Genomic DNA, 27946 nt, shown 5'->3' with positions numbered 1-27946 from the left:
TAAGGTACATAATGTAATCATTATCTACCATTGATTAGTCGTTCAAATCAACTCAAGCCCTTGGATTACTCTGTTACCCAGTGTAAAAAACTTAAACGGCACCTTGGGCTGGCAGTTCAATGTGAGAAGGCAAATATACTTATAAATAGGACGGGCCCAAGGCTCTGGAGTTAGTAGAAAAAGCCGCAGAAGTTGTCCCTACCGCGTGCCGAATCTCGACCATGTGTGCTGGCTTGGCCTTGGCACCCAGCTCCTCCTGCTAACCCCTTTCAAAAATACCGCTAAGCGACTGACGCCGCACTTTGCCCCACTTTCCTCCACTCTACCCAATCCCCAACCACACGCGACTCTCTACGATGGCGTTGAAAATAATTACACTTGCTGATTTATTGAGTGTCGTGTGGTGCGGCGGCAAATGGGAAAATGAGGAAATGCGGAGTGTGGGAAATGCCTTGCACTGGCCGGATGTTGTTAATGAGGCACGACATTGGCTGGGATTGCTCGGATTGGATTGCAGTGGCCACGTCATATTATAAGCGCCCCAAGGTTGAGTGGGGTCAAGTGATTAGACCCACTCCCGCGACCTGGCAGTGAGTAATTGCGTTTGCCGGGCAAAAGTAACAGGAACCTCGCCCGAAGCGCTAGCGCTCAACCACTCCTCCCGATATCGGTGCGGAAATGCACTCCACCCAAATTCGATTACCAGCTATAATGGCAGAAGTACACTCTAGTTGTTCGTTGTGGTGTTGGGGGTTCAAGATGATGTCAAGGGTACACAAGTTTCTTTAGTGCTGGGGTAAGAAGATACAGATCGCGAAATAAATTAAATAATAATATTCAACGGATGTGCCATCAATTCGCATGAAACTTGGACAGTCAGATACTCGTAACCATCATCCACTAAATTAATGAACCGAGTTTTAGACTAACAAATACCTATAAGCCATGAAAGTGTCGAGTGTTCGACTATCAGATACCCATTAGTCATCCAATCAATTCCATTCAATCAATCAAGGAATCAAGTTTTCGACTAACAGATATAAAAAGTCATATAAACTATTAAAGACTCCTTTGTTCGACTCTCAGATACACTTTAGTCACCCAATCAATTTAAGAATCGCGTTTTCGACTAACGTGTACCCATAAGTAATCTATACAATTAAAGCATAGATCCATCAGATCCCCCCCCCCCCAGCTAATGGGATTATTTCTGTAACAAGAATTTCTGCATAATTGGCAACTGTATAGGATTCTCGTTCAGTGTAGCAGCTCATTGTGGACCAAGGCCAAACACCTAGCGCCCATCGATTAGGCCTTGTCTCCCAGCAGCCCAAATGTACCGGCTTGATTTGCGGTCGGAGTCGGAGGCTTAACGATTCCGTGTTCCTGTCGCCGGGCAGTCCGATTGCCACTGTCCACTGCCAGTGACCCATGCTCAAAGTCCGATGTGTGCCAACAATGATTAGGATGTAATAGACCAGACTATACCGCCTGACTTATGTGGTGGTTATGTGTGGTGTTCTCGGGGCCCAGGAAGCGACACTCATCCGTGTCCGGGTCCGTTTCCCAGTCCGGATCCTTGGGGCTCCGACTCCGGCCGTGCTTTATGGCTTGCGTGCGACTGGCGCATATTCAAAGGCATCGCTCAAGCGAAAGTGAAATTAATTACTCGACTTTAGCTGAGCTGAGTTTCTGAGCTGCTGACTGGCCGAGTTCCTGGTCTTTGCACTGCAGGTTGCTCTGAGTCTCGCTCGGTTCGCTTCGTTTGGCCTGACTTGACTTGCGTTGCGTTGCGTTGAGTCGAGTTGAGTTGAGTCGGGTTAAGTTCTGTTGCTATTTCTGCTGCCGTAATTAATGAAAAAGCCCGGCACACTCACCCGGACACGTCCGAGCGGCACTGCGCCATTTGGATGGCCTTGCTTTCCTGCCTCTCGTCGCCTGGAAGTGTGCCCAAATTGGATTAGTGCCAGCCGTCTGGGTGTGCAGCTCTCGGATCTCTGCCTCCGATCCGGAATCCAGAATTCAGAGTCCAGAATCCACAAGCTCAGAGTTCGAATAACCCGATCTCCGGAAGACAGAGGCAGAAGGCAGGGGACTTAAGACCACTCCGATCCGATTACCTTTGACCCCCAGCCAACTCGAGACGTACTCGCCTCGCCTCTCATTAGGCCATCTTTTAATTATGGCCCATCGACTCGGGCGGCTTTAATCAGCGCCAATTGGCAAATACAAAAGCGAAAATTGCAAAATGTGTAAAAGCAAGACAGCGTCGAGCATGGGGGCGTGGCATTTTGGTTGCGAGAATGGAAGTGGGAGTGGGCGGAATGGTTGGTGGGGCGAGAGAGACACAAAAACCTTTTGCTAATTTAATTAAATTACACAATTTTCGCTGTCGCTTTTTGTAGAATAATTGACAATAAATTGATTAAAGAGTTAATTAAACATGCGGCCATGGCAGTTGGGCAAAGGGTCCGTACGTCCAAAATGGCATGGGGGCGTGGTGCTGGATGGTATGTTGTTGTGTTGGTTGGGGGGGCGTGGTCAAGCATGAAGTACGCCTTGTGTTGAAAATGCAAACGAAGGGGCATGCAATGTGTAATGTGTAAGTAGGAAAAATTGAGAACGACTTTGTTTTTTAGATATCCTAAAAATATTAAGTCGAAAAGAACCATGACTCTCATTTGCGGATTACAAGAATTTATCAAATTAAGCAACATTAACGCGACCAATTAGGCTTAAAATTGTAATCTTAGTTGTGCGTATCGTTAAGAACTATCTTCAAGAACTTTGATTATAATGGAAATTTTTGTGATTTATGTTTTCTCACCTCCGAACTTCGTCTCTTTCGCTGCAGGAAACGGAAACATGCCGCTGGCGTTGCAGGAGTTGCAGCTCGCCTCCGCTGCCACGCCCCCGCCCCACTAGATGTTGAGCCCATTCGATTGGCGGCGGGGCATCAGCAGCAGCGGAACCGGCGGCACCATGGCAGCCCAGCCACTGAGCAGCACGGCGGCAACAACTGCGGCGGCAACGGGAGCAACTGCGGCAACTGCAGCAACGGCAGCAACCACATCGGCGACCTTGAGCACAGCCGCTGCTTCCACCTCGACCACGGCAGCCCCATCCGCGGGAGCCACGTGGATAAATCACCACCTGGCGGTGGAAGCGGACAGCTCTCAACCGGCGAACGGCAGCGATGCGCAGGCGGGCGTTGAGGGCCCCACAATGCCAGCCGGCTACTTGCCGCTCTACGAGGATGTGGAAACGGCGGCGGAGGACGCCGGCTACGCGCTGATCGACGACATCAGCGAATGGCTCTTGGGTTCGGTGGGCAGTGAGGCGGCAGTGGGCGGGCCCGAGAACAGCACAAACTTGGCGGTGACGGGCGCCAACGGAACCCTGGCCTGGCTGGAGGCACTGAACAGCACGCAGCCAGCCCAGAGCAACTCCAGTGCGGAGGATGGTGAGCGGGGGCGTTACTCGCTGCGCAGCTTTGTGGAACAACAGCTGGCGGGCGGAGGGGCAGCAGGAGCGGGCGACGGCGGCGATGCTGGCATCGCGCTGATCGACAGCGGGGAGGAGGCAGCCCTGGACAATGTGGCTGATGCGGAAACGGACTATGGCATGCTGGGCGGCTTCGGTGATGCGGAACTGCTCCAGCGGACAGCAACGGTGGCGCGCGAGACGCTGGGCAATCGAACGGCGCCCTCGACGACCAGTTACGATGGAGGCGGCTCTGGGGATGTGGGCGTGGCTGGCGGACTGGCCGGTACGGCGGGCGGAGGTGTAGGCGGCGCTGGAGGATCAGGGGGCAGCACCTTCATGCTGCTGCTCGAAAACTTTAACGATTATTTTCCCAACTACAATGGGAGCACGGTTTCGGGAACAAGCACCATTGCGCCGGGAGTGGCCATCACGGGGAGCAGGGGCAGCGGACTGCTCCTCGAGCAGAACCTGACGGGACTGTACCTCGACGGCTACCGGCTGAACTGCACCAACGAGACGCTCAACCTAACCGACTCCTGCGGCGAGCTGAGAGTGGGTGAGTACGAGGCAGGATTACCATTCGAAATCATCAAACTACTACAACTTAACATCTTAAAACCGCATTATAAATCTTTAAAAATCATTAAAGCTCATTAGATATTATTGAATATCATTCAAAGGCTTTAAAATTATTAAATTAGATTAGATAGCCTTGAATCTCATTAAATACCTTTAAACATTATCATCAAGTTGGAGCATCATTTAAACCTTGCAACAGCAACTTCTTTAGTATAATATATTTTCATCGGATAGTGAGGTGACTAGGTTTTGAGAACAGAATTCCTTAGATTTCTAAGATGGGAGTATTTGAATGAAACCGCCGATAATTAATTTATTTATAAAGATGTTCATTTAGAAATCAGTTTTGATAGCAAGAATTTAATTTAAACGCGTTACATAACTCATTTATTCGTGCAATCTCAAGAAAAGTTCCTACATATTTGTTTGTTTAATTTGTTTCATAATGAAGATAAAGGTATTTCAAGTTTAATAACTTTCATATTACATAGCCATATTTTGCCATTTTTAATATGTGAAATAACTTTAATTTTTAACAACGCAGCTGTTGGTAACATGCATCACTCTATATTAGATAGATTATATTAAAACAGCCTTTAAGATTCACGTCTTTGTGTGCTAGTCCTTACTTGTGTTGCCATTAAAATTAGTTGTCAGCCAGAGTCCTTGATTAAACGGACTGCCTGTGTAATTGACTTACGTGCCCGTTGAGCTTTCCCTGAAATCTTCCTGCAAGGTGAACTTTGGCCAGGGAATTTGGGTGGCAGCAGCAGGAGAGCCTGCGGATGGATGCATCCCGGATATAATGTAACTACAACTCGCTTCGTTTCAGTGGACCACAACTACTGGGCGCTCATCCTGATTCTGTTCCCCATCCTGACCCTCTTCGGCAACATCCTGGTCATCCTGTCCGTGTGCCGCGAGCGCTCCCTGCAGACGGTCACGAATTATTTTATAGTCTCGTTGGCCATCGCCGATCTCCTGGTCGCCGTGGTCGTGATGCCATTTGCTGTCTACTTTCTGGTAAGTTGCCAAGCCACTAATATACATACTTAACTAACTTATATGTGAGTGCCGTTGGTCGGGATGCTTTATGGTCGGAATATTGGGCAGATGAGTTCATTTGCGAATTTGCCTGCCTGTGTGTTTGGGTGTCAGAATCAAATGCAAAATTGCCAACCATTTCCGTTTAATTTTATCAAGTGTTGGGTCATATAATAAATAAACACGCTCATAAATACCAATCAGGAGCCAGTGGAGCCCACAACATGTATAATGGGGTCAGGGGTCAGTGGAGCGGCAGAGGGGCAGTGGGGCGGAGGAGCGTAGCTTTTAAGTAAATTGGGGCCATTCAAGCAATAACATTCAATTTTTGGCGATGCCGGCATATAAATCAATGTGTTTCCCCAGCAAATGTTTAAGGGAATGCGAAAACGAAAAAGGAGCTCAAATTGTTGGGAGAGCCCAAAAAAAAAAAAAAGGTTACACGGCAAGAAACTTGATAAAAAACCAACGTAGACAAAATCAAATGGCTAAATGAACAGCTCAAGCCATGCCTATGATGGCTAATACAATCATCAATTTTAAAGTGCAATTAAAAACAGAATAAAACACTATTATGAGCTTGTATGTGCCAATTGTGGCATAACATTATTTCAGTAAACATTATGACTGCTTCGTTCTTGGAATTATTAAAGTTGCAAGTGCGATTGCCACAGGCTATTGAATTTTGCGACTGTAAGTTAGACAAGATCCCTTCTTGGCCGACTGCCTTTGACTTAAGCCGACGTAGCTGTCATTCCGTATGATTGATTGTTCGATTGACTGACTGACTCACTCGCTCACTGACTAACTGACTCACTGACAGACCGACTGACTGCCTGGCGGACTAACTGTCTGGGCAACTGGCCTCACCCGCTGGGAGCTGAGCTGCGTTCACCAGGACATCCAGGACTCACTGGCCCGTCTGACAGATTGATGGGAGGAGTGCCTTGTTTCCGGCCGCGTCCACTCTGTTGCCTCATCAGCATTCCGATTTCGGATTGCGGTGCCGGATGCGATGTCTCGAAGTTTAGCTGGGGATTATAGACGGCGTAGGCGATCGACCCCAAGGGGCTGTGGGCATCTATATGCCATATAGACATATAGCGATATAGCGATATAGCCATATAGTATTCCACTTAATTGGTGGCAAGCCACGCCTGTCATGGCTGCCACAATTAATTGCGTGCTTATTTAATGGACGGCAAATTGTACCGAATTTCCATTGCAATATTAAAACCCTCGCAAGTCAAATGAAATTAACAACCGTCACACACACTGACAACGTGGCCCGGTGGGTGGTGGGTGGTGGGTGGTGATTGGTTGGCGGTGTGGGTGGTAACAAATGTGCAAACTTGTCACGCAAATGAGTACAACTGCCAGCATAATTGAATATTTATTTCGAGCGTTCTGTCCGATTGCAGAAGACTGTAGGTCCGAGAAGTGTGTGGAAAAAAACAATTGATATGCATAGAAGAAATAAAATGGTAAAATGATTGAAAGATTGGCAAAAACTGGGCTCGTCCGGGATTTGAACCCGGGACCTCTCGCACCCGAAGCGAGAATCATACCCCTAGACCAACGAGCCGCTCGAAGGACGGTCTGCCGAAATGGGGTCAAAAAGAGAGAGAGGGAGACAGGCAATCGCCGTGCAAGTGAGACGGACAGCATTCGATTGGCAAGGTTTTGTGGACATTGGCCTTCAGTGCAGGTTAAATGTCACTTGTGTTTTAACAGCAAATTAATGGCCGACCGCCTTCACCTTTGTTGTTTACTTTCTAATGACGCATGCCCACTGAAAATCACAGCAAATTAACTTGTCATTATTGTGCATCAGTCAGCTCACCTGTGCAAGTGTCGGCTTTTAATTACCCATTCACCCATTTACCACACACATCGTGTCCATTGCAAACATTCGACGGTGAAAGTAATTTGAAACCCGCGATTTTGCGCAGAGTTGCTCGTGCGGTCTCTTTCTTTTTGGCGCGATCTCCCGTCGCCTGTCTCTCTCTCTTTCATGCTAGCCCGCTTTTTTTGCACAGAAATATGTTGCTAACTTGTTAAGACAATGGTTTTCAAATGTTGAAAAAAAACGGGCATTAAAAAGATTTCAATTATGCAATGCATTGTGCTCGTTTGCTAGTTTAGAATGCAACTTCCTGCTATTTTGTGTGGAACATAAGCATCTTCTGCCAAAACAAATGCATACTTTTCGGCGAAACTTTAATTTCGAATTGAAGGGCCCTATACAATAAACTTTTTTTTAAAACTGCGAAAGAGAAGCTTTGACATTTATCAAATTCTTCAAAGTAAAACTTTAGAAAACATAGAAAAAGAAGGGGTTAGTCTATGGAGAATATTTTTCAGATCGTGCTATCAGCATGGAAATCTTCAGAGTACTAAGTATTATTTAACTCAATTCCTGGTGATTTTCCAAGGGACACACACACACACGTACACACAGCTATACACCCACACCCACACCCACTTACACATTCGCACGCGGACACACATGAAAATTGATTTAGTTAAGAGGATTTGCGTCAACAACAGCACAATAAGTGGGCAGTAACATGGTCCAGTGCTATGTGAAGGAAACGGGAAATGCGAGTGGGTAAAAGGGGTGGTAGGCGATTGGTGGCTGCGGAAGGTGGGTGGTGGGTGGTGGGAGCTGGGAAGAGGGTGGCGATTGGGCGGCTGCTGGAGATTGGTGGCTGAAGGTAAGGAAGATTGCGAGCCCTCTGCGCTCTTTGTGTGTGTTGGCATTTGTGCCGGATAGCACTTAACTCATAAAAATGTGCGCAACAAAGGTTGAGGTATCCCCCGCTCAGTGTCCACCTCCACCACCCACCACCCACAGCCCAGTACCCCACCAACAAAAAAAAAAGCAGAAGCAACAAGAGAGAGCCTGGGGCGTAACGGACGAGATGCCAACAATGGAGAATTATTGCTTATGACACAAGCCGGCGGACAAACGGGCAGATGGAGGAGGGTCCTGTTCGTCCTACTTGTCCTGCGAGTCCCGATCGTCCGGCTTGTCCGGCTCTGCCTGTCAGCGCTGGGCGTGGCTGGACATATACGCACATACGCCCATTTAGAAGCGCTGCTCCCACGAATGTTGATGCTGATGTTCTTTGGGCACAGGACATGGCTCGTTTTAACTCGCGGCTTAAACAAATATACAAACATGTTTGCCTGTCCCGCGCCACGTGCATGTGTCTCTGTCTAAGTGTGTGGTTGTATGTGTGTGTGTGTGTGTGTGTGGGCCACTGCTTTTCTATTTTAAGTGGTTGTATATGTCAGTTGAAAGCTTTTGTTGACATTCAAGTGGTCATTGAAAGTGTAAAAGCGTGCACACTGAACCTGGACTGAATGGGGCAGCCGGGAAGCTGCACGGAGCGCAGGAGCATGAGCAGGAGCGGAGGGTCTCGCTAACTGAAAGAAAATATCACCGGAAATGGTGATCAACTCGGTTCTTTACGTCCACAATGGGTGTCCTCCGAAAATTCACAAGTCCGTTAAGGATGTTTGGTTTAATACGCGATGTGCAAAATTTGCACTAATGGAGCATTTTTCTCAGTGTAGGATCCAAGCAAGCCAACAAAGCCCTCGTCGGAGAGCTTGCCTCATGTTCGGGGCACTAATCTTATCAGAGCTGTGTTTGCTTTTCGTCTGGGAACGGGTACGGGATATCTCCGATTCCTTCTCTAATGCTCCTTTGCTCCATTGCCATTCCCTGCTCGCTCTGAATGTTTTGGCTTCGTTGTTAATTGCTTCTCTATGCAGCTTGTCCAATGTTTTCGTGATGACTTTTCCAGAAATGGAAAAGGATGGGCGGGATTAGGGGGATCGGCGGATGGCCAGAAAATAACACACAGCATTTCGGCGAGCAAATGTAATGAATGAAATGCTTTAATCAGGGTTTATCGCTCTCCTAGGCAAGCTCAACATTCACTCACCTGCGTAGAGCTAGCAAACAGAGCATCCAAAATGCTAACACAAATTCATTATACACAATTTAGAAAATCGAACGAAAAATGTTGCATAATCTTAAAAGAAATTTTAATATTTACATATGCCCCCTAAGAATCGAGAGTTCAATTGAAGATCGTAGAACTTGTTTGTACGGATTGTTATCTAGGCTGCCTCATGTGCAGGCGCACTCACTTGCGAGCTGCTGGGAAAATGTGTATTTCCTTTCGGCCCACGGAGCGTATGAGCGACGTAAAGTGCTCTGAAAACAGCCTTTAATGGCAATTGTCAATCGTTCAGGTCTGCACTGCCCTTGTCCTTGCGCATAGCCCACACTTGATGGGGGCCGTAAAGAGGCAACAGAAATTGCCATAAGTTCATGGCAAAAATAAATAATCTGATTAATGTACGCTCACAATCACAGACTTACGCACACTAACACACACACACACACACACACTGGGCCACTTGAGCCACTTGAAGCGCAGGCCAAAGGAATGGGAGCCACTGCGAAGGGGCCAAAGGACTCGCAGCGAGTTCTGCCAAATGTCTGCCACTGGCTCTCTGGCAGAGTGAAGAGCGGAAAAGTATCTGGCATCCGGATATGCGGCAACGATAACGGTACTTAATCAGCCTTTGACCCAGAAAGAGCCGCTTAGGAAAACGGAGTGGCCTTGCCGATGAAAATGGCACTCGTTGACAGTGATTTCGGCACCAAATTATGCTGATACAGACCTATTTTCCGAAGGACTTTTTGGCCAATTCTTCTTTAAAAAGATATATCTCGATGGCTAGGAAAAATCAGAAAGAGACACCTTTACCTAAAATAGACCTAAAGACTATTGAAGTATTTATTCCGTTCTTGTAACGCTTTAAAAGCCAACATTCCATTAGATAGACATTTCAGCCCCAAAAAGAGGAGCGCCGCTTAAATGGGATAATGCAAGTCGCATTTCACATACGCACTATCTACATAGTTACCACGGTCGGTAAAATGTTTGTGCATGCTGCTGTGGAAAAACCTCTGGCCACTTAAACCACAGTTTTTATTCAAATTGCATAAACATGCGACACGTGTGATTCTCTCGGAAACGTGTTCTACCAAAAACCACACACGTTAGCAACACAAAAGCCAAGAATGCAGTTGGCCCATATGTGTAAACATAGTTCTCAACGCATAAAACCTGGTCATTTTACCAATTTCCATTCTGTTATCCTGTGTAATCATATTTTGTGCGTGGCTAAAAAATTTGAAATACAGTTGCGGCAGTGCCACTGACACGGCCAAGTGTCGTCAACCCCTTTTATTATGCATGCCTTTGATAATTGGATCGAATGGGACTTCGCTTTGAGTTCTGGCCAAAACAACAGGATGCTGGGTGGTCCCGTAGGTGTCGGCGAAAAGTTTTCCGAGCCCTGTAACTTTAAACTCGCCCGCAATGATTTTCGCAATTTTCCGGAATGTGCTGCAGATGGAGGGAGCATTTATGACTACTCCGGCAGCAGCAAAATAAAACTGTAAACAAGCTTGTAGTGGGCGTGGTCCTGCCACTATCCTGCCCACCTGTCCACCTGGAAAACTGGCTACCTGGCTGCCTGGCTGCCTGGCAACCTGGCATCATGGCCACCCGGGGCCAGAAACTGCCAAACTACACAAAAAACTGTTTCCATGTGGCAGGCAATAAAAAGAGTTTTCCGCAACTTGTTCCAGGACAGGCCAGGCAAATAAGGAAGGACCAATGTGAAGTGGAGCCAGAGGAGCAAGAGTTGCAGTAGGAATGAAGCAAATGGGTGGCAATCCGGATGAGGAGTCGAGCTGAGTGGGGGCGTAAAGTTTTTTAATTTTAATGGCCATTTAAAAGGTTGCAGGCAAATGCTTGGCCCGGCTTAAGTGCCGCTCATCGGAGGAGGTGACGTTGGGTCCATTCGGTTCATTACTGGCCCCCGAGTGTAAGGACCTGCATGTCCTGTCATCTGGGATCCTTCACTCATTTGGGCCACTGCCAAGACTCGAAAGCCTTTTCCCTGCACTCCGGCCAGCCACTTGAGGGGAGAGTGCTCCACGACGATGCGGCTAAAATGCCGGCAAGTGGCTAAGCAAACGGACTGCGGCGAAAGCCACCAGTAAACACCCGAAAAATTGAACTTAGGGATGTCAGAGGATAAAAGAAGAAGATGCTGTGAATGCCTTCACATATCGGCAACAAATATCGCACCTAATGCTAGGAAATAGGAAATATATAGAACCATTTATGAAGTGAAAGGGTGCAGCTTAGGTACTGAGTACTCTCAATTCAATCAAAAGAATATCTTATCATATTTGGAAAATTCTTTTAATAATAGCAAAAATTCTTAAGAAAATACCATAAAAAAAAACAAACTTTTTTATTAGAAAAACAAGATTACTTCATCGAGGTAAACAAATAGCTGAAAAACATTTATGGAGCGGCACATAAAGTTGGAGAAATGCTTATGAAGCCATAGCTACTACTATCGCGTCTTAAAAGGATAACGTTTTGCCATGTCCATCCCTAGTTGGTGGCTTTTGCGAATCCTGCAGTCTGCAGTGACCCCCAGTCAGCCTTCTTGGGCTGCAGAAACAATTTGTTGACTAAGCCAACTTGAATGCGCCCGAAAGCAGGCAACGCTTTGTTCTCAGCACTTGGCTGCTGGTTACATGTGTGTGCGGTTGTGTGTGCGCATCGCAGTGTATCCTTATAAATCCTTGTCAGGCAGCGAACCGCACTGAACCGCAGGCCGCACATCAATTCAAATAAATAATCTAACAGCATGAAATCGGCCGAGGGCAGAAACTTTTCAGCTGCTCCGGCGGATGGTGGATGGCGGATACAAGTGGGTGGGCTAAATGGCAGCTATAAAAAGTATGGCCTGCAATCTTCTCCACTTTCACTTCCTCTCTAGGAAGCAGCGACCTCCGACCTCCGACCTCTGACCCTCCCACCCATCTTCCTGTCGCCGGTCCCCGGCGGCTGCCATCTCCGGCACGCATGCGAGTTAAAGCGCGCACTTCCGGCCGGATTGAAGACCACGGACCGCAGATTTCGGTTTCTGGTCGCCTTTTCATTTGGCCGCTCACCCAGCGGTGCCTGAATAATTAACACAGATTTTGATTTGGCCCAAAACCCTGTGGCCCAATGCCAGTGGCACTCCCAATCGGATCCCCCCCCTCCCCCTCCCCATCGAAAGTCCCATTCCAATATGGAAAAAGCCGAGATTCAATCAGCGAACGGATGGATGTCTTCTTTGCCGGCTGGCGAGAGTATTTTATTACCGCTTTCATGCACGATGGCCATATAAATATCCAATAACCAAGGCGAAAATATGCCGCCAAGGGGCTGGAAAAGTCATCTTAAAACAGAATTTCCCTCGACGCTAATGACAACTAATTTGTTGCAACAACAAACATGAAAAGGCAAAGGAGGCAGCGAACGCACACCCGTATGTGCACATAGCCCATATATATGTATATATATACACATATACATACATATATAAATGTATATATGTATATAGAATATATACGACACATAATGTGTACAAGTATGGAGCTACTTGGTCTTCGGGGGCAAGTCCGAGGCTATTAAAAATGGCGCACAAAAACGCTAAAATTGTTGCGACATTGCCAAGCGAAAGAGACGGCAACACAGGAAGTGAGAGAGATAGGAACGTAAGCGTAAGCACATACGCATACATGTACACGTATACCCGGGCAGACAATAAACTTAATAAATAAGTCAATTAATTGCCCTGAGCTTCTCATGGGGCCCAGAAACGAGCCAGAAGCAACAGCATCAAGTGCCTGCCACTTGGCTAAAAGCCCGTGCCTCCCACTCTCGCCCAATTTCGCCCACATTCACCCACATTCATCCGCTTCTCCCACAGTGTATTCGCGGCTATGTGTGTGTGCGTGTCTATTACGGCAGCCAGTTCAATTAACATTGTCTGGCTGCGTGGCATAAGAAAATGTACGCGAAACTCGTTTAATAGTCGCCAGCTCCTTGGCTTTGACACTGTCGAGGTTACGCTAACTTTATTACCAGCGCTGCAAAATAATCTATGGCTGCTGCGATACACTGAAAGAAATGAGTGTCAGTGTCAGGTATTGAAATTTAGATCTAAATGAGTCGTATGATTCAATAGCCACATTTCATATCCTTTCCTTCTTTCTTTCTCGAAAAGTGAAAAGCATTGTTAAAGTTCTCTGATAAATAAATGAATATTTAAAATCATTCCCACAGTTACAAAAGGAAGAACGTATATTTGTCGATTCAGTAAGTAAGTAACTGCCAAGAGAGAACCAACTCTAATTCATTCTTTCTCGATGTAACATTGTGAGTTTTCAGTTTGGACTCTTTTGAGATGCAATTAGTGGATGGCCCTGCATCCAAATCCCAGTGCGACCCGTGCAGCTCCGTTGTCCATTTTCCATTTCCCATTTTCCGCACTTTATGTACTTTGAAATATTAAAGCGCAAACGACAGGCAGTCGCGAGTGCAGCATTTGGCAACATAAACAAATTATTTGATGACTTTTACGCAGCTCACCACCTCCCACATGGCGCACAAGTCCTCTGCCGCCCGTTTTCAAGGTCCTCGATGTCCTTTGACGTCTTGTTTTGCGGTTGGTGTCGCCTCTTTTCGGGGATTTCTGCTGGGTTGCATGGCCGGCCACTAAGTAAACTTTAATGGCGGCCATAAAATAGGCAAAAAGGGGCGCGTCCACACACACACACACACACACACACACACAAACACTCACAGCACACAGACACACACACACACACGAGCGCGCGAGTGTATCCTTGTGTATTATGCGAGTGGCATAAAACCAAAGACCACGAATAAGGATATAAACAGTAAGGAGCAGGATCAGCGAGAAGGAAACGACGGCCAATCCTTAGCAGCATATTTTGCAGCTGCTGTGACATTTTTATGCTAAGCAGTCGCCAAATTATGAAAATTCGTAAAAAGCCAAATGTTATGGCATCCTGCCAGACAGAGATAGATGCTACCACACACACACACACACACACGGGCACAGGAGCCTTGGCAATTCGAGCTGCCGCTTTTGTCCAGCTTTTTCTCTAGTTTATCGCTCCGCAACCAAACTCGTTGCCGCTGCATCATTTATCATCTCTTTCCCCACAACGACAACTACTTTTGACAGGAAAAAGAAAAGCCTGTTTCACAGGATGGATGCGGCGATGGCTCGATTAGTGCGAAAAGAGTTGGCTCAACCAGAAGATACCACACGGTTTAATACCCAGGAGAAGAAGGAACTTTCATTGCGATTTAATTTGTTTGTATTGAGTTGCTCTCGTTCTTAAACGAGCCAACATAATCAGGGTTCAGTGAGTATCACATGTTTTAGGTAACTAAACACACGTACTGCATCTCGAATATAATTAATATTATGCAATATTGAGCATTAAACTATGCCAACAACTATGCGAATTATTTGATATTTCGGACCAAATTTGACATTTTGATTTTATTGCTAACCTTTAAAGTTTCAAGTTCAACGTGTGCCAGTGCACGCGAAGTTTGTTAATCAAATTACGTGGATACCGAATTTAACTGAATTTGGTAGTGAGAAGCTGAGAAGCATTTTTCGGCTCTAATGAGACGATAATGAAGCTGTCCGGCCGAAAGCGGGCTTAGCCAATGGCCAAAATGCAGGGATGCGATGGACGGGCTCAAATGGCGAACCCAAATCAGGAAAACTTTCCCTCTCAGCTTGACACTTAACTTGGGGGCTCATTGGCAACTATTTCCTGTGCCACATAATGTGCACAATTTGTTACGCATGCTCTGCCTGCCACGCCCACTTCTACTCCTACTCCCAACAGGCCACCTGCCATACACCACCCACCGCCCACACTGCGGTTGCCCAGTGAAGTATCAAAAATCTGTTTGAAGTTGAATTTCCCAGGGTAAACAAAAAAACGCTGGCAAGAAGCAGAACGGACAGGATCTGCCCGTTCTCGTCCTGCCATTTTGCAAACGGAGAACGGAGAAAAGGGTTGTCAGGTTCCGTTACGTTTCGTTCCGTTCGTTTTATTTGGGCGAGTTTTCTCTGTGTCTACTTTCGGTTTTATAATTAATTTTAAAAAGCTTTTAATGGCTGGCACGCGTTCGTTTGGCATAGGCCAAAACCTGCAGCTCCCCGCCCATTCGCAAAGACCCTGCCCCCTTTGAAATCGTAGTCCTGAAACCCTTCAGCTGAAAGTCCGCTTAGCTGGGGGGCGGAGATGGCAAGTCAAGGGCCTCTAATTGACTTGCCAATGGGAAAGGATGACCGAGGATTGGACACACCACTTAATCGGGCCACAATTTGTCGAGTTCTCGAAAAAAGTTCAACTGAATCGGTCGAAATCCGCCATTTGTGTGTACGTACCTAAACATCGTTTTTTTTTTTGTTTATGATATTGATATTTATTAATATTTTACTGCGTAGTGCTTGAGGATGTCCTCATTGAAAGATGATCAAATTGTAATTCTTCTTTATGTATGTATAATATATGAACTCGAGTATCTCAGCACAATAGAATTGCGTTCAAGCCCAATAATTACAAGTAATAACCATGCTCCAAAAATGCATTAAATCTACATTAAAGTATTTAAGTGGTCAAAACTCTGTAAGAAGTTTTCTGCTTAAGTATGCGGGCTTGGATACTATGCCTTAGTTTTGATTCTAAAAATATTAAAAACATCAGTATTTTTAGACGAAAGAAATCTCCAGGACACAGCAGCGTTAGACTCTGCGTCTTAAATGACAAAGTTCCCAAAGTGGGGCTCAATGACACTTTCATGTTGTCCCTGACTACCTGGCGCCCATGTTTCATGGGGCATCCTCTTTTCGGGAGAGAGAAGTTTTTGGGTGCCGACGCCCCTGCTGCTCCACTGAGCAATTTTGGGGCCACTTTCAATTCACTAACAATTTAAGTGACGCCCGGGGCCGTCAAACTTTTAATAGCCAAAACGAGGAGCAGCAGCCGCAGCGGCAGGACGAAAAGGACGAATAGCTGAGCGGGCAGGGAGAACTTGTAACGTGGGACACGTGCGTCAGGGCCCGGGGTCTTTTATGGGTTCCGGGCTCCCTGGATCCCCGGATCCCCGGATCCACAGCTCGGGAGCTACACAAGTGTCTACAGTGTCCGGAGTCCTAGAGGAATGCATGACGCACATGGAACACGCGAGAGCGTGGTATGGGAGGGGGCTGCAAGGTCAAGGCTGCTGCGACTGCTACAAAGTAATTCGTTTCCGCTTCCGCTTCATTACCCTCGCCGCCTCGCACATCCAAAAGCACTCAGAAAAAAATCAAAATCGGTGGCGGGGCAAATAAAACAGAGCGACGCGAAGCGAAATGAAATGAAATAAATCGAGACTGGTAAATAAAATTCGCAATTGACAGGCATAAAGGAAATGGCAGCGCCACTCACACACACACACACACACACAAGGATATCCAGGACACACAGATGGGAGCTCGGACGCATCGTCACCACCACTGAACTGCGAGTGCCACCTGGCAAATGCTTATAAGCAAATACAAACAGGCAAATATCCACAACGAATCCTGTGAGGTGGGTGGTGATCAAGTGGGCGGGGCTGGCGTAATGGCGGCTAATTAACGCGTCCTTAGCCACCGACTTGTTGAGTGCACGGCAGCAGGACTCTTTGGTCTGAAAGGAAGCACACAGACTACTACCATTTGCAAGCCCCCAACTTTCCAGCTTTCTGGCCAATACTGCTCTTAATTAACAACCGCACTTGTTCGTTGCCTTATTTTATTTTTTTTTTCCTAACGGATTTTCATTGAAAAGAACGCCAGTTAAGAGAACCAGTTAAGTTGGAAATATTTCAACCATGTCATACCATGTCGAAGAACTTTGCTAGTCATACTATTGTCGCCTTTCAAGCAAGTATCGTGACTACATTTTGCTGATCCTTTCTAGGTGGGAAAATCTCTGACAACCACAGAGCTACAAAGAGGATTTTCGTGTACGCTGTATTGCCTGTTTTAACCCATCTTGGGTGGATAGAGAATTTAGGCTATTTATTAGTAGCCACATTTTTGGTAGTTTTTCGAAAAAAAAAAACAAAAAAAAAAGAATGGCCAAACTGATTAGCTTACATTCGAGCATCGGTTCTGTTTGCACTGGAGTCTGATGAACTTTTCACCGTATACAGGGCGTTGAAACGCTTCCCAGTGGGTTTTAAGTCAGCATTTGGCCAAATCACCACCCCTCAAGCCTCCTCACATGTGAGTGTGTTGTCCTGATTTGTACAAATAGTTACTGCCCTCAGAGGTGGGGGGGCTCCCCGCTTTCCATCCACTGAAAATTAGGCTGGGCTCAAAAGTACACCTGAAAAATCCTATTATATTTATTTGTATGGTAATACTAAATAATAGGCCATTTCTAAGCTGTTAAATATGGAGCTCTGTCTTATCGGTGACTTTGCCACTTTTAAATTGAATTTATTCACATAGCACCTAATGCTTTCCTGCGGTTTTTGTGTATATCGCATATACTTTTTTCACGTGCCAGTACATCCATTGTTTTAGACAAAGCCCTCTACTCTCAAAGCAATAATGACCATTGAATCGGCAAACAAAGCGTATTTTTTGAAAGCGGATCTGAAAGTTTTTTTGCGTGTACCTGGACACAAATCGATGCAGTGTGTGTGTGTGTGTGTGTGTGTGTGTGTAGAATATCCTTTGCTTTCTCATCGTATCAGCGTGCAAACTATAAAAACCAGAAGCTCAATTATCAAAATGCTATGTGTGTTTGTTTGTTTGCTTGTGAATTTGTATGTGTGTGGTTGCCCTTGTGTGCGCATGCTCCCCGTGCGTGTGTGAGCGAGTGTGTCAGCCTGTCTCCTTCGCGCCCTGCTCCAGTCACCATTGTCCTGGTCCATTTCTTTGGATACGAGGGAGAGAGCATCTGAAAGCTTTTCCCTTTGGGTTTTTGTGTGTGCGCTCGCCTTTGACTGTGCAAATAGATAAATTTATTTATTTTATGCCCTGCTGCAGGAACCGCACACAAACACAAGGACACACAAACAACAGTCGGCAGAGACAGCGATAGCATAGAAATTTTCTTTCTATTCCTGCTCTAAAATAAACCAGAGGCCAGGATGAGCGAAGGACGAAGGTGCGGAGGAGCAGGACAGCCAGCTGCCGGCAGACAACTGACTTTAAATGCCTTTATGCTCACAAAATACATAAATTGAACATTTTCGAACAGCCCGAAAGAGCCGATGTTTTTCGGTGGCGGAGCGGGCAGAAAGACACTTTCGCTGAATTGGAAATCGCTTCCACAATACCCAATAGCCAAACAGAATAGACTGGGGGCGTGGCCCAGGGGCCGGGCAAATGGGCGCTGGAAAAATATTAAAAAAAAATTCAATGAAGCTTGCAGCTGAGGGAAAGTCGAAGAGCGAAAGAATCAAAAGAAACCAATTCCCAGCAAACTTTTCAAGACTAAGCCGTAAATAATTCGACAAATGCCACATTTGGTTAGGCAAAGAGCCCATTTTGTGCAGATAATAGATGGACAGATCACGAGCGTAGCATGAGCGCACCTAAGGTTGGTTAATCGATTTCCAATGCGTCGGAGAATACTTTCAAAAGCCAGTAAGCCATTCCATCATCATCGCACAGCAACCTACTTTCTTCCGGAAACTTTTGGCGCCTGTAGCAGAGACAACGAAACAAAAAAGTAGTGAACGTAACGCATCGCAGCTATCCAAATGTGCGACTAAACAAAAACATTCATTCGAGTTTGACAGGAGCCGAGTCTGTATTTTTACGTACATATACACTTATGGACAATACCTACGAATACATTATAAATTATAGTTCAGCTGCAGGCCACCAAAAGTGGGGCGCACGCCTCGTATACGCAATGTGCCCAACAATGGACCTGGAAACAGGAAGCCAGAGGAGAGCAGTAAAAAAATTTCACATCTAAGTATATGTAGCTTGCCTGTGTGGGTGTGTGTGTGTGTGTGTGTGTGCGTATGGGTGAGGACGGTGGGCAGAGGGCGGAGGATGAGCATTCGTGCGTGTGTCTTTATATCCAAAAGTTTTTGCCACTTTCTTTAGCCGGGCTCAACTTTTGTTATGCTCGCTTAGCTCCGGCTAAGGAGTCTTCATCCGAGTTCTAAGAAATTCCAAGTCTGCGACTGCCCAGCTATTTTAGCACATTTCTATGCTGCTTTCACTTGACTTTCACTTTCACTTTTACTTTCGTGTGGTGTGGTTGCGTGTGTATCAATATTTTACACTCTTCCCACGCGTTGAGCCCCGCTTCAAGTTTCAATGTGTTTGTATAATTTAGGCGCAAAACCGATTGAAGAAGAAAAACAAGATAGTACGTTAGGGTCGATTAACTTCGACTATTCGATACCGTCTACATGCATTTTAGTTAGCACACACACATTGGTGGCATATAAGTACAATATATGTAGTAGTAGTATTATTCAAATATTGACTTCTTAAAATGTTAAACTACTGATTCTGGGAAACTGGCTCCGCCGAGTGTATTCGACTATGCGATACCTCTTACCCGCAGATCAGTCAACAAATACCTATGTGACAGCTACCTCTACTTACTAATAGTATTCACATCCAAAAAGCTATCGATGCCATTCTAATACCGAATCGGTTGGCGCTACATTATGTATACCTCGTACACGGGCTATGGGGAGTGCAACCACGACAGGTTGGGTGTTCACCCAAACATATCCACATTAAGTTCCAACCGAACTGGTGGCCCACTCGGCCTTTTTTTATGTGCTTTGTGTGCTACAAATTGTTTGGCTTGGGAAATTCCTGACGTTTTTGTTGGGGTTTTTATGGAGTCCGCATTCGGGTTGGGCCATAACATAGATGCTGCCGGAGACGTCGATGAAGAGATAGAGTCTAAAACTAATTTGTGGCAGCAGCACGGGAAATGGGAAAATATTGTTATTAATATTCGACAAAGGATGGGCATTCCAATAGAGCTCCATTCCCGAGTCGATTAAGTGCCGAACAAATGAAGTGTGCTCCTCATCCGCATCGACATACACATCCTCGTTCTTACCTGACGCCCCCCCCCCCTCCTTCTTTTTGTTTTGCAGGTAAATGGAGCCTGGGCCCTGCCTGACGTCGTTTGTGATTTCTATATAGCCATGGATGTGATATGCTCTACTTCATCGATATTCAACTTAGTTGCCATCTCCATAGACAGGTGAGTTCACAGCGGCCCCTATTTCGGAGACCCATATGACCCAAGCACACATTCCACGGATATATCCCACAGATACATCGCTGTGACACAGCCAATAAAGTACGCCAAGCACAAAAATAGCCGCCGCGTTTGCCTTACGATACTGCTGGTGTGGGCCATATCGGCTGCCATCGGCTCGCCGATAGTTCTGGGCCTCAACAACACGCCCAACCGCGAACCCGATGTATGCGCCTTCTACAACGCCGACTTTATACTCTACTCCTCGCTGAGCAGCTTCTACATACCCTGCATCATCATGGTGTTTCTCTACTGGAACATTTTCAAGGTGAGTAGCGAGCGATATATGTATATATACGATATATTCCAAACATGTTAATTCCTTTGAACACTCCAAGCTTCCCACAAACATTAATTCCTAGAGCGAATTTTCCGCGCTTTGGTCTTTCTGTCGCTCTTTCCATTGCGCAAAAAAATTTCAAGCACTATTATTAAAAGACCGCAATTAAAATCGGATTTCTCCGAGTCGAGTGGAATGAATATTGCTGGCGCAGATCCATAATCTGCAATGCTGGCTTGGGGATGCTTCTGTTTCTCTTCCTGTTTCTGTTTCTGTTTGTGCACATTTGCTGCTGACTGGGGGCGAATATCCGTAGGATGCAAGCGCAGCATGGCAGTGCCTAATCCGCTCTCTACTGCATCCTGCATCCTGCATCCTGCATCCCGTGTCCCACAGCCCGTAGTCCGTGGTCCGTCGTCCGTAGTCTGTATCCTGTGTCCCATGTTTGGTATACTGTTTTCTGTATTTTACATCTCGTACCCACCCACCCACAGGCGCTGAGGAGTCGAGCGCGGAAGCAGCGGGCGGCCCGCAAGCCCCACCTATCGGAACTCACGGGCGGCAGCGTCATCGAGAACATTGCCCAGACCCGGCGCCTGGCGGAGACGGCCCTGGACAGCAGTCGCCACGCCAGTAGGATTCTGCCCGACGAGGCCGCCACCAACACGGCCAGCGGCTCCAACGAGGAGGAGGACGAGAACGCCATCTCGCCGGACATCGACGACTGCCACGTCATCGTGAACGACAAGTCCACCGAGTTCATGCTGGCCACCGTTGTCGAGGAGACGGGCAAGTGAGTACTCATTTTACGATACCATTTAGGGGCTTTGATGTGCTGTGTAGAAATGCGTAGAACATGATAGCTTTAAATCAGATTTGGAATATACAAAAAGGAAATATACGTTTCACAAAGTTTTTTTTTGGCTGTGTAAGACCTTCTTTTGGCGGCTAATGTTACTTCACGAATATAAACACGTTGCCAATGGAGTCGGATTGGACATATATGTACATTTGCAAACCCACTTACATCTTACGTGAACGGGGTATGAAAAGCGGAAACTTTCGGCGAATTTCGCAGAAAACTCCATCGCCTGGAGAACGAATGTTTGGCTGGGGGCTATCTCCGATGGCCCTGCAAAAGTTCGGAGCTCAGCAGTTTCGTTTCCGTGTCCATATCCTTGTCCGCTTGCAACTTGCAACTTGCAACCTGACAACCCTGACAGCCCTGGCACGTGCCCCAAACACGTAATAGATAAGCCTGTTTCTGCTGAGTGGTCTCGACTGCACTTCCTTCCAGACCAGCAGACCAGCAAAGCAATGGACCCCCAGACGGTGCATGCCCATGGAAAACTGTCAATCTAATGGCAGGCTTCGTCCGGACACAGCGGCACTCAATTGCCGACATAAAAGCGTGCTGCACTTTCAATCAGGTCCTGCCGAAAGGATCCCTTGCCCATCATCCTTGCAATCGGATGTCCCCGCCCCACGGCATTCGAATCTTTCTCCCAATTCCTGGCCGAAACCGCCATTAAGTGCGAGCGTTAAGCGCAGCCAATTAGCATCCTGATGGCCTGCTTAATCCAATAAGGACATGAAATGAAACCATTAATGACAGGAGGCTGGATGCACAAAGGGATGGGATCCGATCCGAACCGAACCGAACCGAACCGATGGGCTGAAATGGATGGCAAACAAGACCGCGAAACTTTACCCGCCAAAAGAAATCACAGCCAATGGCAGAGAAAAATAATTCTCAATAATTCAATTAATGCGTCACTTTATTAAAACTCAATCTTGCCTTGCCTTTAATTGACGTTGCACCCCGATTTTCCATCTTTTCGTCCTTCATCAACGCCGGATTCTGCTGCTTCTTCGCCCACTCGTCGTCTATCGCCGATTGATTGATTGATTGATGGATATGGTCGCGGCACCATTAATTGGATAACCCCACCGTCACATCGCTCCACATTGCCATAACGCACTCGCAGCAGCGTTGTGGCCCAAATCACCACACAGCCGCAGCTGGTCGTCGCCGATCCGAATGGTAATCATGATTCTGGTTATGCAGCCTCAAACGTTGACGATGTCCTTGCAGGCGTGGCGCCCGCCTCCGCCTCTGCTGCCACATCAGCCGCTCCGCGGAGCAGCGGCTCGCCGCCGGACAGTCCGCTGCCCAGTGGCGCCACCCTCCAGCGATCCAGCGTCAGCAGTCAGCGGCGCCCCACCGGCGACGACTCGCCGAAGCGCGGCGAACCCGCCCTCAGGTCAGTCGGTGTCGATAACTCCAGGTATTTGGCATTCAGATCCGTAAGCCTGCCACCTTAGAAATAGCATCCCCAGTAGTTGGGGGCGTAGTAGAAGTTCGTGCACGGATAAAAACATAATGCCTCATCCAAGTTATTGTTTTAAAATCAAAGTTCCGGCAATTATATCGGAAATTCGAGAAATTGCTAATATTTAGAAAAAAAAAAAAAACAAAATACCGTCCAATATCTGTACCACATTGGTACTAAATCATTGAACAACATTCTTTTTGATTGTACCATAGGTAAAATGAAACTTTTCGCAACAGTTTAAAAGTTTAATGAACTGTTTTTGCAGCCCGACAAAATAAAGCATTCCCATTCAAGTTTTTGTACATAGTTTTTGAATAATATAATACTTTTTTCAGCTATAGGCAGTGCTCTTTTTGCGCAATGTTTTTTTTTATCTACTTACACTAGATTACGTAGCATATTAAAATTGCTTAAATTGCACACATCAATTGTCATTATTTATAAACAAAACAATAAATGCGTATAACACGCATGGCTTTTTTCGTTCAATAAAAACAGACAAAGAGTTTGACCGCGTCAAAAATGTCAACATCTTTGCTTCCAAATATTAATTGGTAAACAAATGGCAAAGTTTAATTAAATATGTCGGGTTATTGTTGTCAACTATTACATGTTTTTTTTTTTTTTAACACATTACATTTTTCAAACAGATTGAAATCCAATTGCACATTTAAATAGTGATTTGCAGTATTAGTTCTGCCACTTGCCACTACTTTTCATAATTATTGTCGGCATGTTTACATATCAGCAGGCTTATGAAATCATCAATTGATTATTTGGTGGCATTCTTGCACAATCGCTTGATTTAAGTTGCTTAGCAAAAAAGAGCTCACGTTTTCATCACAGACCTATTACGTAGTGTTTAGCGAGAAACCTGCCACTTTATCCTCGAAACCCCCAAAATAGAAGCCGCATGTTGGCAATGTAGGCAATCCGGCAAGCCCAAAAATAGTGACTAGTAGTACGTAATGCCGCAGTTAAGTTCTCATTCCGAATCCGACCGACTTCCGTTCGCAGCGTCGCCATGAAGCCATTGTCCTTTGTGCGGTACGGAGTGCAGGAGGCCATGACTTTGGCACGCAACGACTCGACGCTATCGACTACATCGAAAACGTCCTCGCGCAAGGATAAGAAGAACTCGCAGGCGTCAAGGTGAGTAACGCCGTCCATTGCCCCTAATTACAGTTATTAGTTATTTGGGCTCTTGTTGGCCAGTCGATGCTAATGCCACCCCATTTCCTTCTCGCCTTCTCTACCTCTCTTCATCATTTGCCTTTTTTGCCTGTGGAAAATGCAATATATACCACACCATGGCCTATTATCCTTCGCGTGACGCACAGATTCACGATATACAAGGTGCACAAGGCCTCGAAAAAGAAACGCGAAAAATCGTCGGCCAAAAAGGAGCGCAAGGCCACCAAAACATTGGCCATTGTTTTGGGTAAGTTCAAGTTGAGCCACCTCCCCCAGCCGTTTTGGACCACGTCCTTGCGCTCTGCCATATTCTAATCCATATGCCATCATATATATAACCTTCAAACCCTCAAACAGGTGTCTTCCTGTTCTGCTGGCTGCCGTTCTTCAGCTGCAACATCATGGACGCCATGTGCGCCAAGTTCAAGAAAGACTGCCGACCTGGGCTCACCGCCTACATGATGACCACCTGGCTGGGCTACATCAACAGCTTTGTGAACCCGGTTATCTACACAATATTCAATCCCGAGTTTCGCAAGGCCTTCAAGAAGATCATGCACATGGGGTGATTATCAACGGCGAGCACGTCACCAGCAATAGTTATAGCAATAGGCAATTGGATGATGGGTCCCTTGTGGAATGGATTAAAGCCCGGGAGAGGATGGCAAAGTGTGCCAAATGGAGGCCATCGTTGCAGCAGAGATCTCAATTGGGCTCCAGTTTCGTTTCGTTTGTCGTTCGTTGCGTTTCCCAATAGCTTTAAGGTTCTACTAGCTACTTATGTAAATAGATCTGTACATACCACTAAACTACATACATACATATATGCTATGTGGAGCATGAACGGTGGATTGCAAGCTGTAGGCTAGGTACAATTTTTAACAATTACATTAAGCAAACCCCAAGTAGCGATATAATCAACACACAGCAAGCACGCGATTATGATTCCAAAGTAGACGTAAGCAAAACGCCAAGGATACGATTCGCTTTACCAGAATAGAGTAGTGTCCTTCAAAGTGGGCTGCTCCCACAACCTATCACATATCACGAGCAGCAAGCTTTTCCTCCCACCCAAAACCAAAACCCACGGCACACAGAACCTTCCTTCCGATTCCCACAGTACGATTAGGTAAGCGAGTGTAAAGAAATTCATATCCTTAGAGGCCGGATTGTTCCACGCCGACACGAGGTGTCGGTACCTAGAGTTAGTTAGCTAAATCACAGTTCAATTGGATACAGTAGCTAGCGGGCCTCGAGGTCGGCGCCCTCCACCACAGACACATCACATACGAATGTTCCAAGTTAGTTGGCTGACCGCCCATCCACATGGATGGAGCATCCCCATTGATGGGCCATGGACACAAAACCACAACCATCGGCGACAGAATTGCATCCAACTTAACAGAGTAACACGCCAACACACACGAACAGACACAATGAATCAAATGAGCCCCACAAATGAATACGATAATGAGGGGCACCGACCTCGATGAAAGTCCCGCTTAGAGGACACTTTCAGTTCGACTTTCGGTTTGATATATAGTCGTACAGGATATACTCGTATATACTATATAGAAGCATTTAAGATCCAGAGGTCGTACCTAGGCTAGTCACTTGATCTAGATCAAATATACTCACCACCCATATATATATATATATATATATATATACGTATATATAAATCAGATAGTACCAAGGGGAGCCTGGATGCATAGCAGGGAGTAGGGGGGAGAATCAGGGTATCTAGAGCAAAGGCTATCGCATTGCTGGAAGCAATATGAGGGTTACCTTAGCAAATAGAGTAGCTAATATCGATGTAAGCGTACTTGTATAGTGGAATATCAAAACTGAGTTTTGAAACACGGACCAAAGCCTGTGTCCTGCCGCAAATGAGAGCTGTACTTGGATGCACAGTGGCATGGCCCCGGGCAATCCGAACCGATTTTGGCATGTCGGCAGGACTATAGCCGTTTGGTCCCTGATTTCAACAGCCGTCCTTTTAACTGTTTCTATGTGACAAATAATTGATAGGTAATTAATTACTCGAACGTGTGTAGTAGTTTATAAAACGATTCCATTTATTGTGTACCTAGACGTAAGCAGTGACCCGGCTCAAATTTCCATAAAACCCCGTAGTTAACTCGCGGAAAAGCTCAACGGTTTTTATACTTTCCTAAGAACTCCACTACAATATACGCGTTAACTTCAGTGTGTGTGTGTGTTTGAGTCTGTTTGTGTGTGTGTGTGTGAGTGGGTGATTGGTTGTTTTTTTTTCGAAAGAATAAAACCCTAGGCGATAAAACTAGACTAAGACTATGCAAAACAGTTCAACTTTCAGATCAGTGCGAAATGCTCCTAAGTTAAGTTCTTCCAAAGAAAACGCTTATTAATTATAGCTAATTGGTAAATTTGCAATTCGAACTAACTATTTATACAATACATACACCAACATAGGCCACACACTACAACACATTAGAGTTGATTTATCAAAATTGTAGCCTGAGTTTTCGAGTCGTTGAATTGTTGTCTGTTATTACGTTACGTTGTGAATGGGATATAGCATACATATAGGGTCCCCGGAGATCTCTCTACCAATAAAGCATATATACGAGTTTGTAAGATAACTGGGGTGTAAGCGAAAATGAAAAAAAAAAAACTGAGATGAAACTGAGAACTATTTTAAAGAGAGGCGAAAATCGGTTTTTTTTTTCTAGAAAATATATGAGAATTATTAACTAAATGAAACGTAGGCTAAGCTCTCAGAAAAGCAAACTATTTCAAAAATAATTATCATAGCTTACGGAAATAATAATAGCGAATAACAACATTAAACTAATGGTACAGAATAGTATGCGTCAGCATAAGAATACATCAAATAAATAAAGCAAAACTGAAAATATTTCAAGGCAAACCGAACGCCAACTTTTCATTTCGAAGGGCGAAAGTTTTGGTAAGTTCAACATACACATGTATACTACTTTCCCTTTCACCAGCTTGGTGGTACTCACACTCGTATATCAACATTTTATAGCACTTATATGAGCTGATAATAAAATTCCAATACGCACCAAAGGAAATAAAAATACTTACGCAAGACAAACAAGACGCACAATGGGGTGAACCCACTTCCGGTGGTGGTCGGGGGGATGGCAGAATCAATTCGAGAAGGAGCTCACGGCCGTCGCCACCTCCCAGGAAACCAAAAACCCAACTAAGAGCCTCTAAATAGATGAGCGTAAGGAGTCGCAGCCAGGGAATGAAGGCCAAAGGACTCTTCCGTCGCCCACCATCCACCACTCGTCATACTCTAATGGGTACTCAGTCAGACAATTCTGGAGTCGGAGGCGCACTCGGAATCGGATTCGGATTCGGATCCATAGACACAGACACAGACACAGACGGAGGCTGGAAAATAAATGAGAATGGGAGCGAACTTCAGTCCGCCATTTCCTCATCCAAATGGCCAAGTACACTGCCGGAAAAAATGGTGCTGAAATCCAGCACAATGTGGCAATATTGCACATCATTTCGCATAGATCTTAAAAGGGTCATAAATAGAAAACAACATTGGAATCTGCTAAGAAATAGCTTTCCAAACCAACCAATGTGTGCATTGTCTAACTGTTTTTGATCTAACTTTGTGCTAAGCTCTATGTTTTGCATAAAATCTATTGAATCTATCATGTGATTAAGATTTATAATTTATATAGTTTATATTTTATTTTTGAACAGCATTTTCGA

General features: G+C 45.8%; 1 protein-coding gene and 1 non-coding gene across 7 annotated transcripts in view; one reads left to right on the top strand and one right to left on the bottom strand.

The window, feature by feature from the left end:
• Dop2R (Dopamine 2-like receptor) overlaps positions 1–27113 on the top strand; it is a 58027-nt gene extending 30914 nt beyond the window's left edge. The window contains exons 2-10 of one of the 6 annotated variants that reach the window (NM_001298548.1): positions 2855–4042; positions 4898–5088; positions 20229–20338; positions 20411–20663; positions 21170–21468; positions 22664–22939; positions 24029–24163; positions 24352–24452; positions 24563–27113. In NM_001298548.1, the coding sequence (NP_001285477.1) occupies positions 2926–4042; positions 4898–5088; positions 20229–20338; positions 20411–20663; positions 21170–21468; positions 22664–22939; positions 24029–24163; positions 24352–24452; positions 24563–24774 (2694 nt within the window). In that variant the 5' untranslated portion in view covers positions 2855–2925 and the 3' untranslated portion in view covers positions 24775–27113. Of the gene's footprint in view, positions 1–2854; positions 4043–4897; positions 5089–17998; positions 18077–18135; positions 18692–20228; positions 20339–20410; positions 20664–21169; positions 21469–22663; positions 22964–24028; positions 24164–24351; positions 24453–24562 lie in introns of those variants that run through there. The other 5 variants (NM_001014760.3, NM_001014758.3, NM_001014759.2 and 2 more) reach the window with 5 other exon arrangements.
• On the bottom strand, positions 6623–6694 carry tRNA:Pro-CGG-1-1 (transfer RNA:Proline-CGG 1-1). The gene has a single exon. It is a non-coding gene; the product is annotated as a tRNA-Pro (tRNA).
• Positions 27114–27946: the final 833 nt, after the last annotated feature.

This window comes from Drosophila melanogaster, chromosome X (genome assembly GCF_000001215.4).
Source record: "Drosophila melanogaster chromosome X".
NCBI classification, from domain to species: Eukaryota; Metazoa; Arthropoda; class Insecta; order Diptera; family Drosophilidae; genus Drosophila; species Drosophila melanogaster.
The sequence above is the reverse complement of the archived record's forward strand: the minus strand, read 5'-3'. Positions and strand labels throughout refer to the sequence as shown.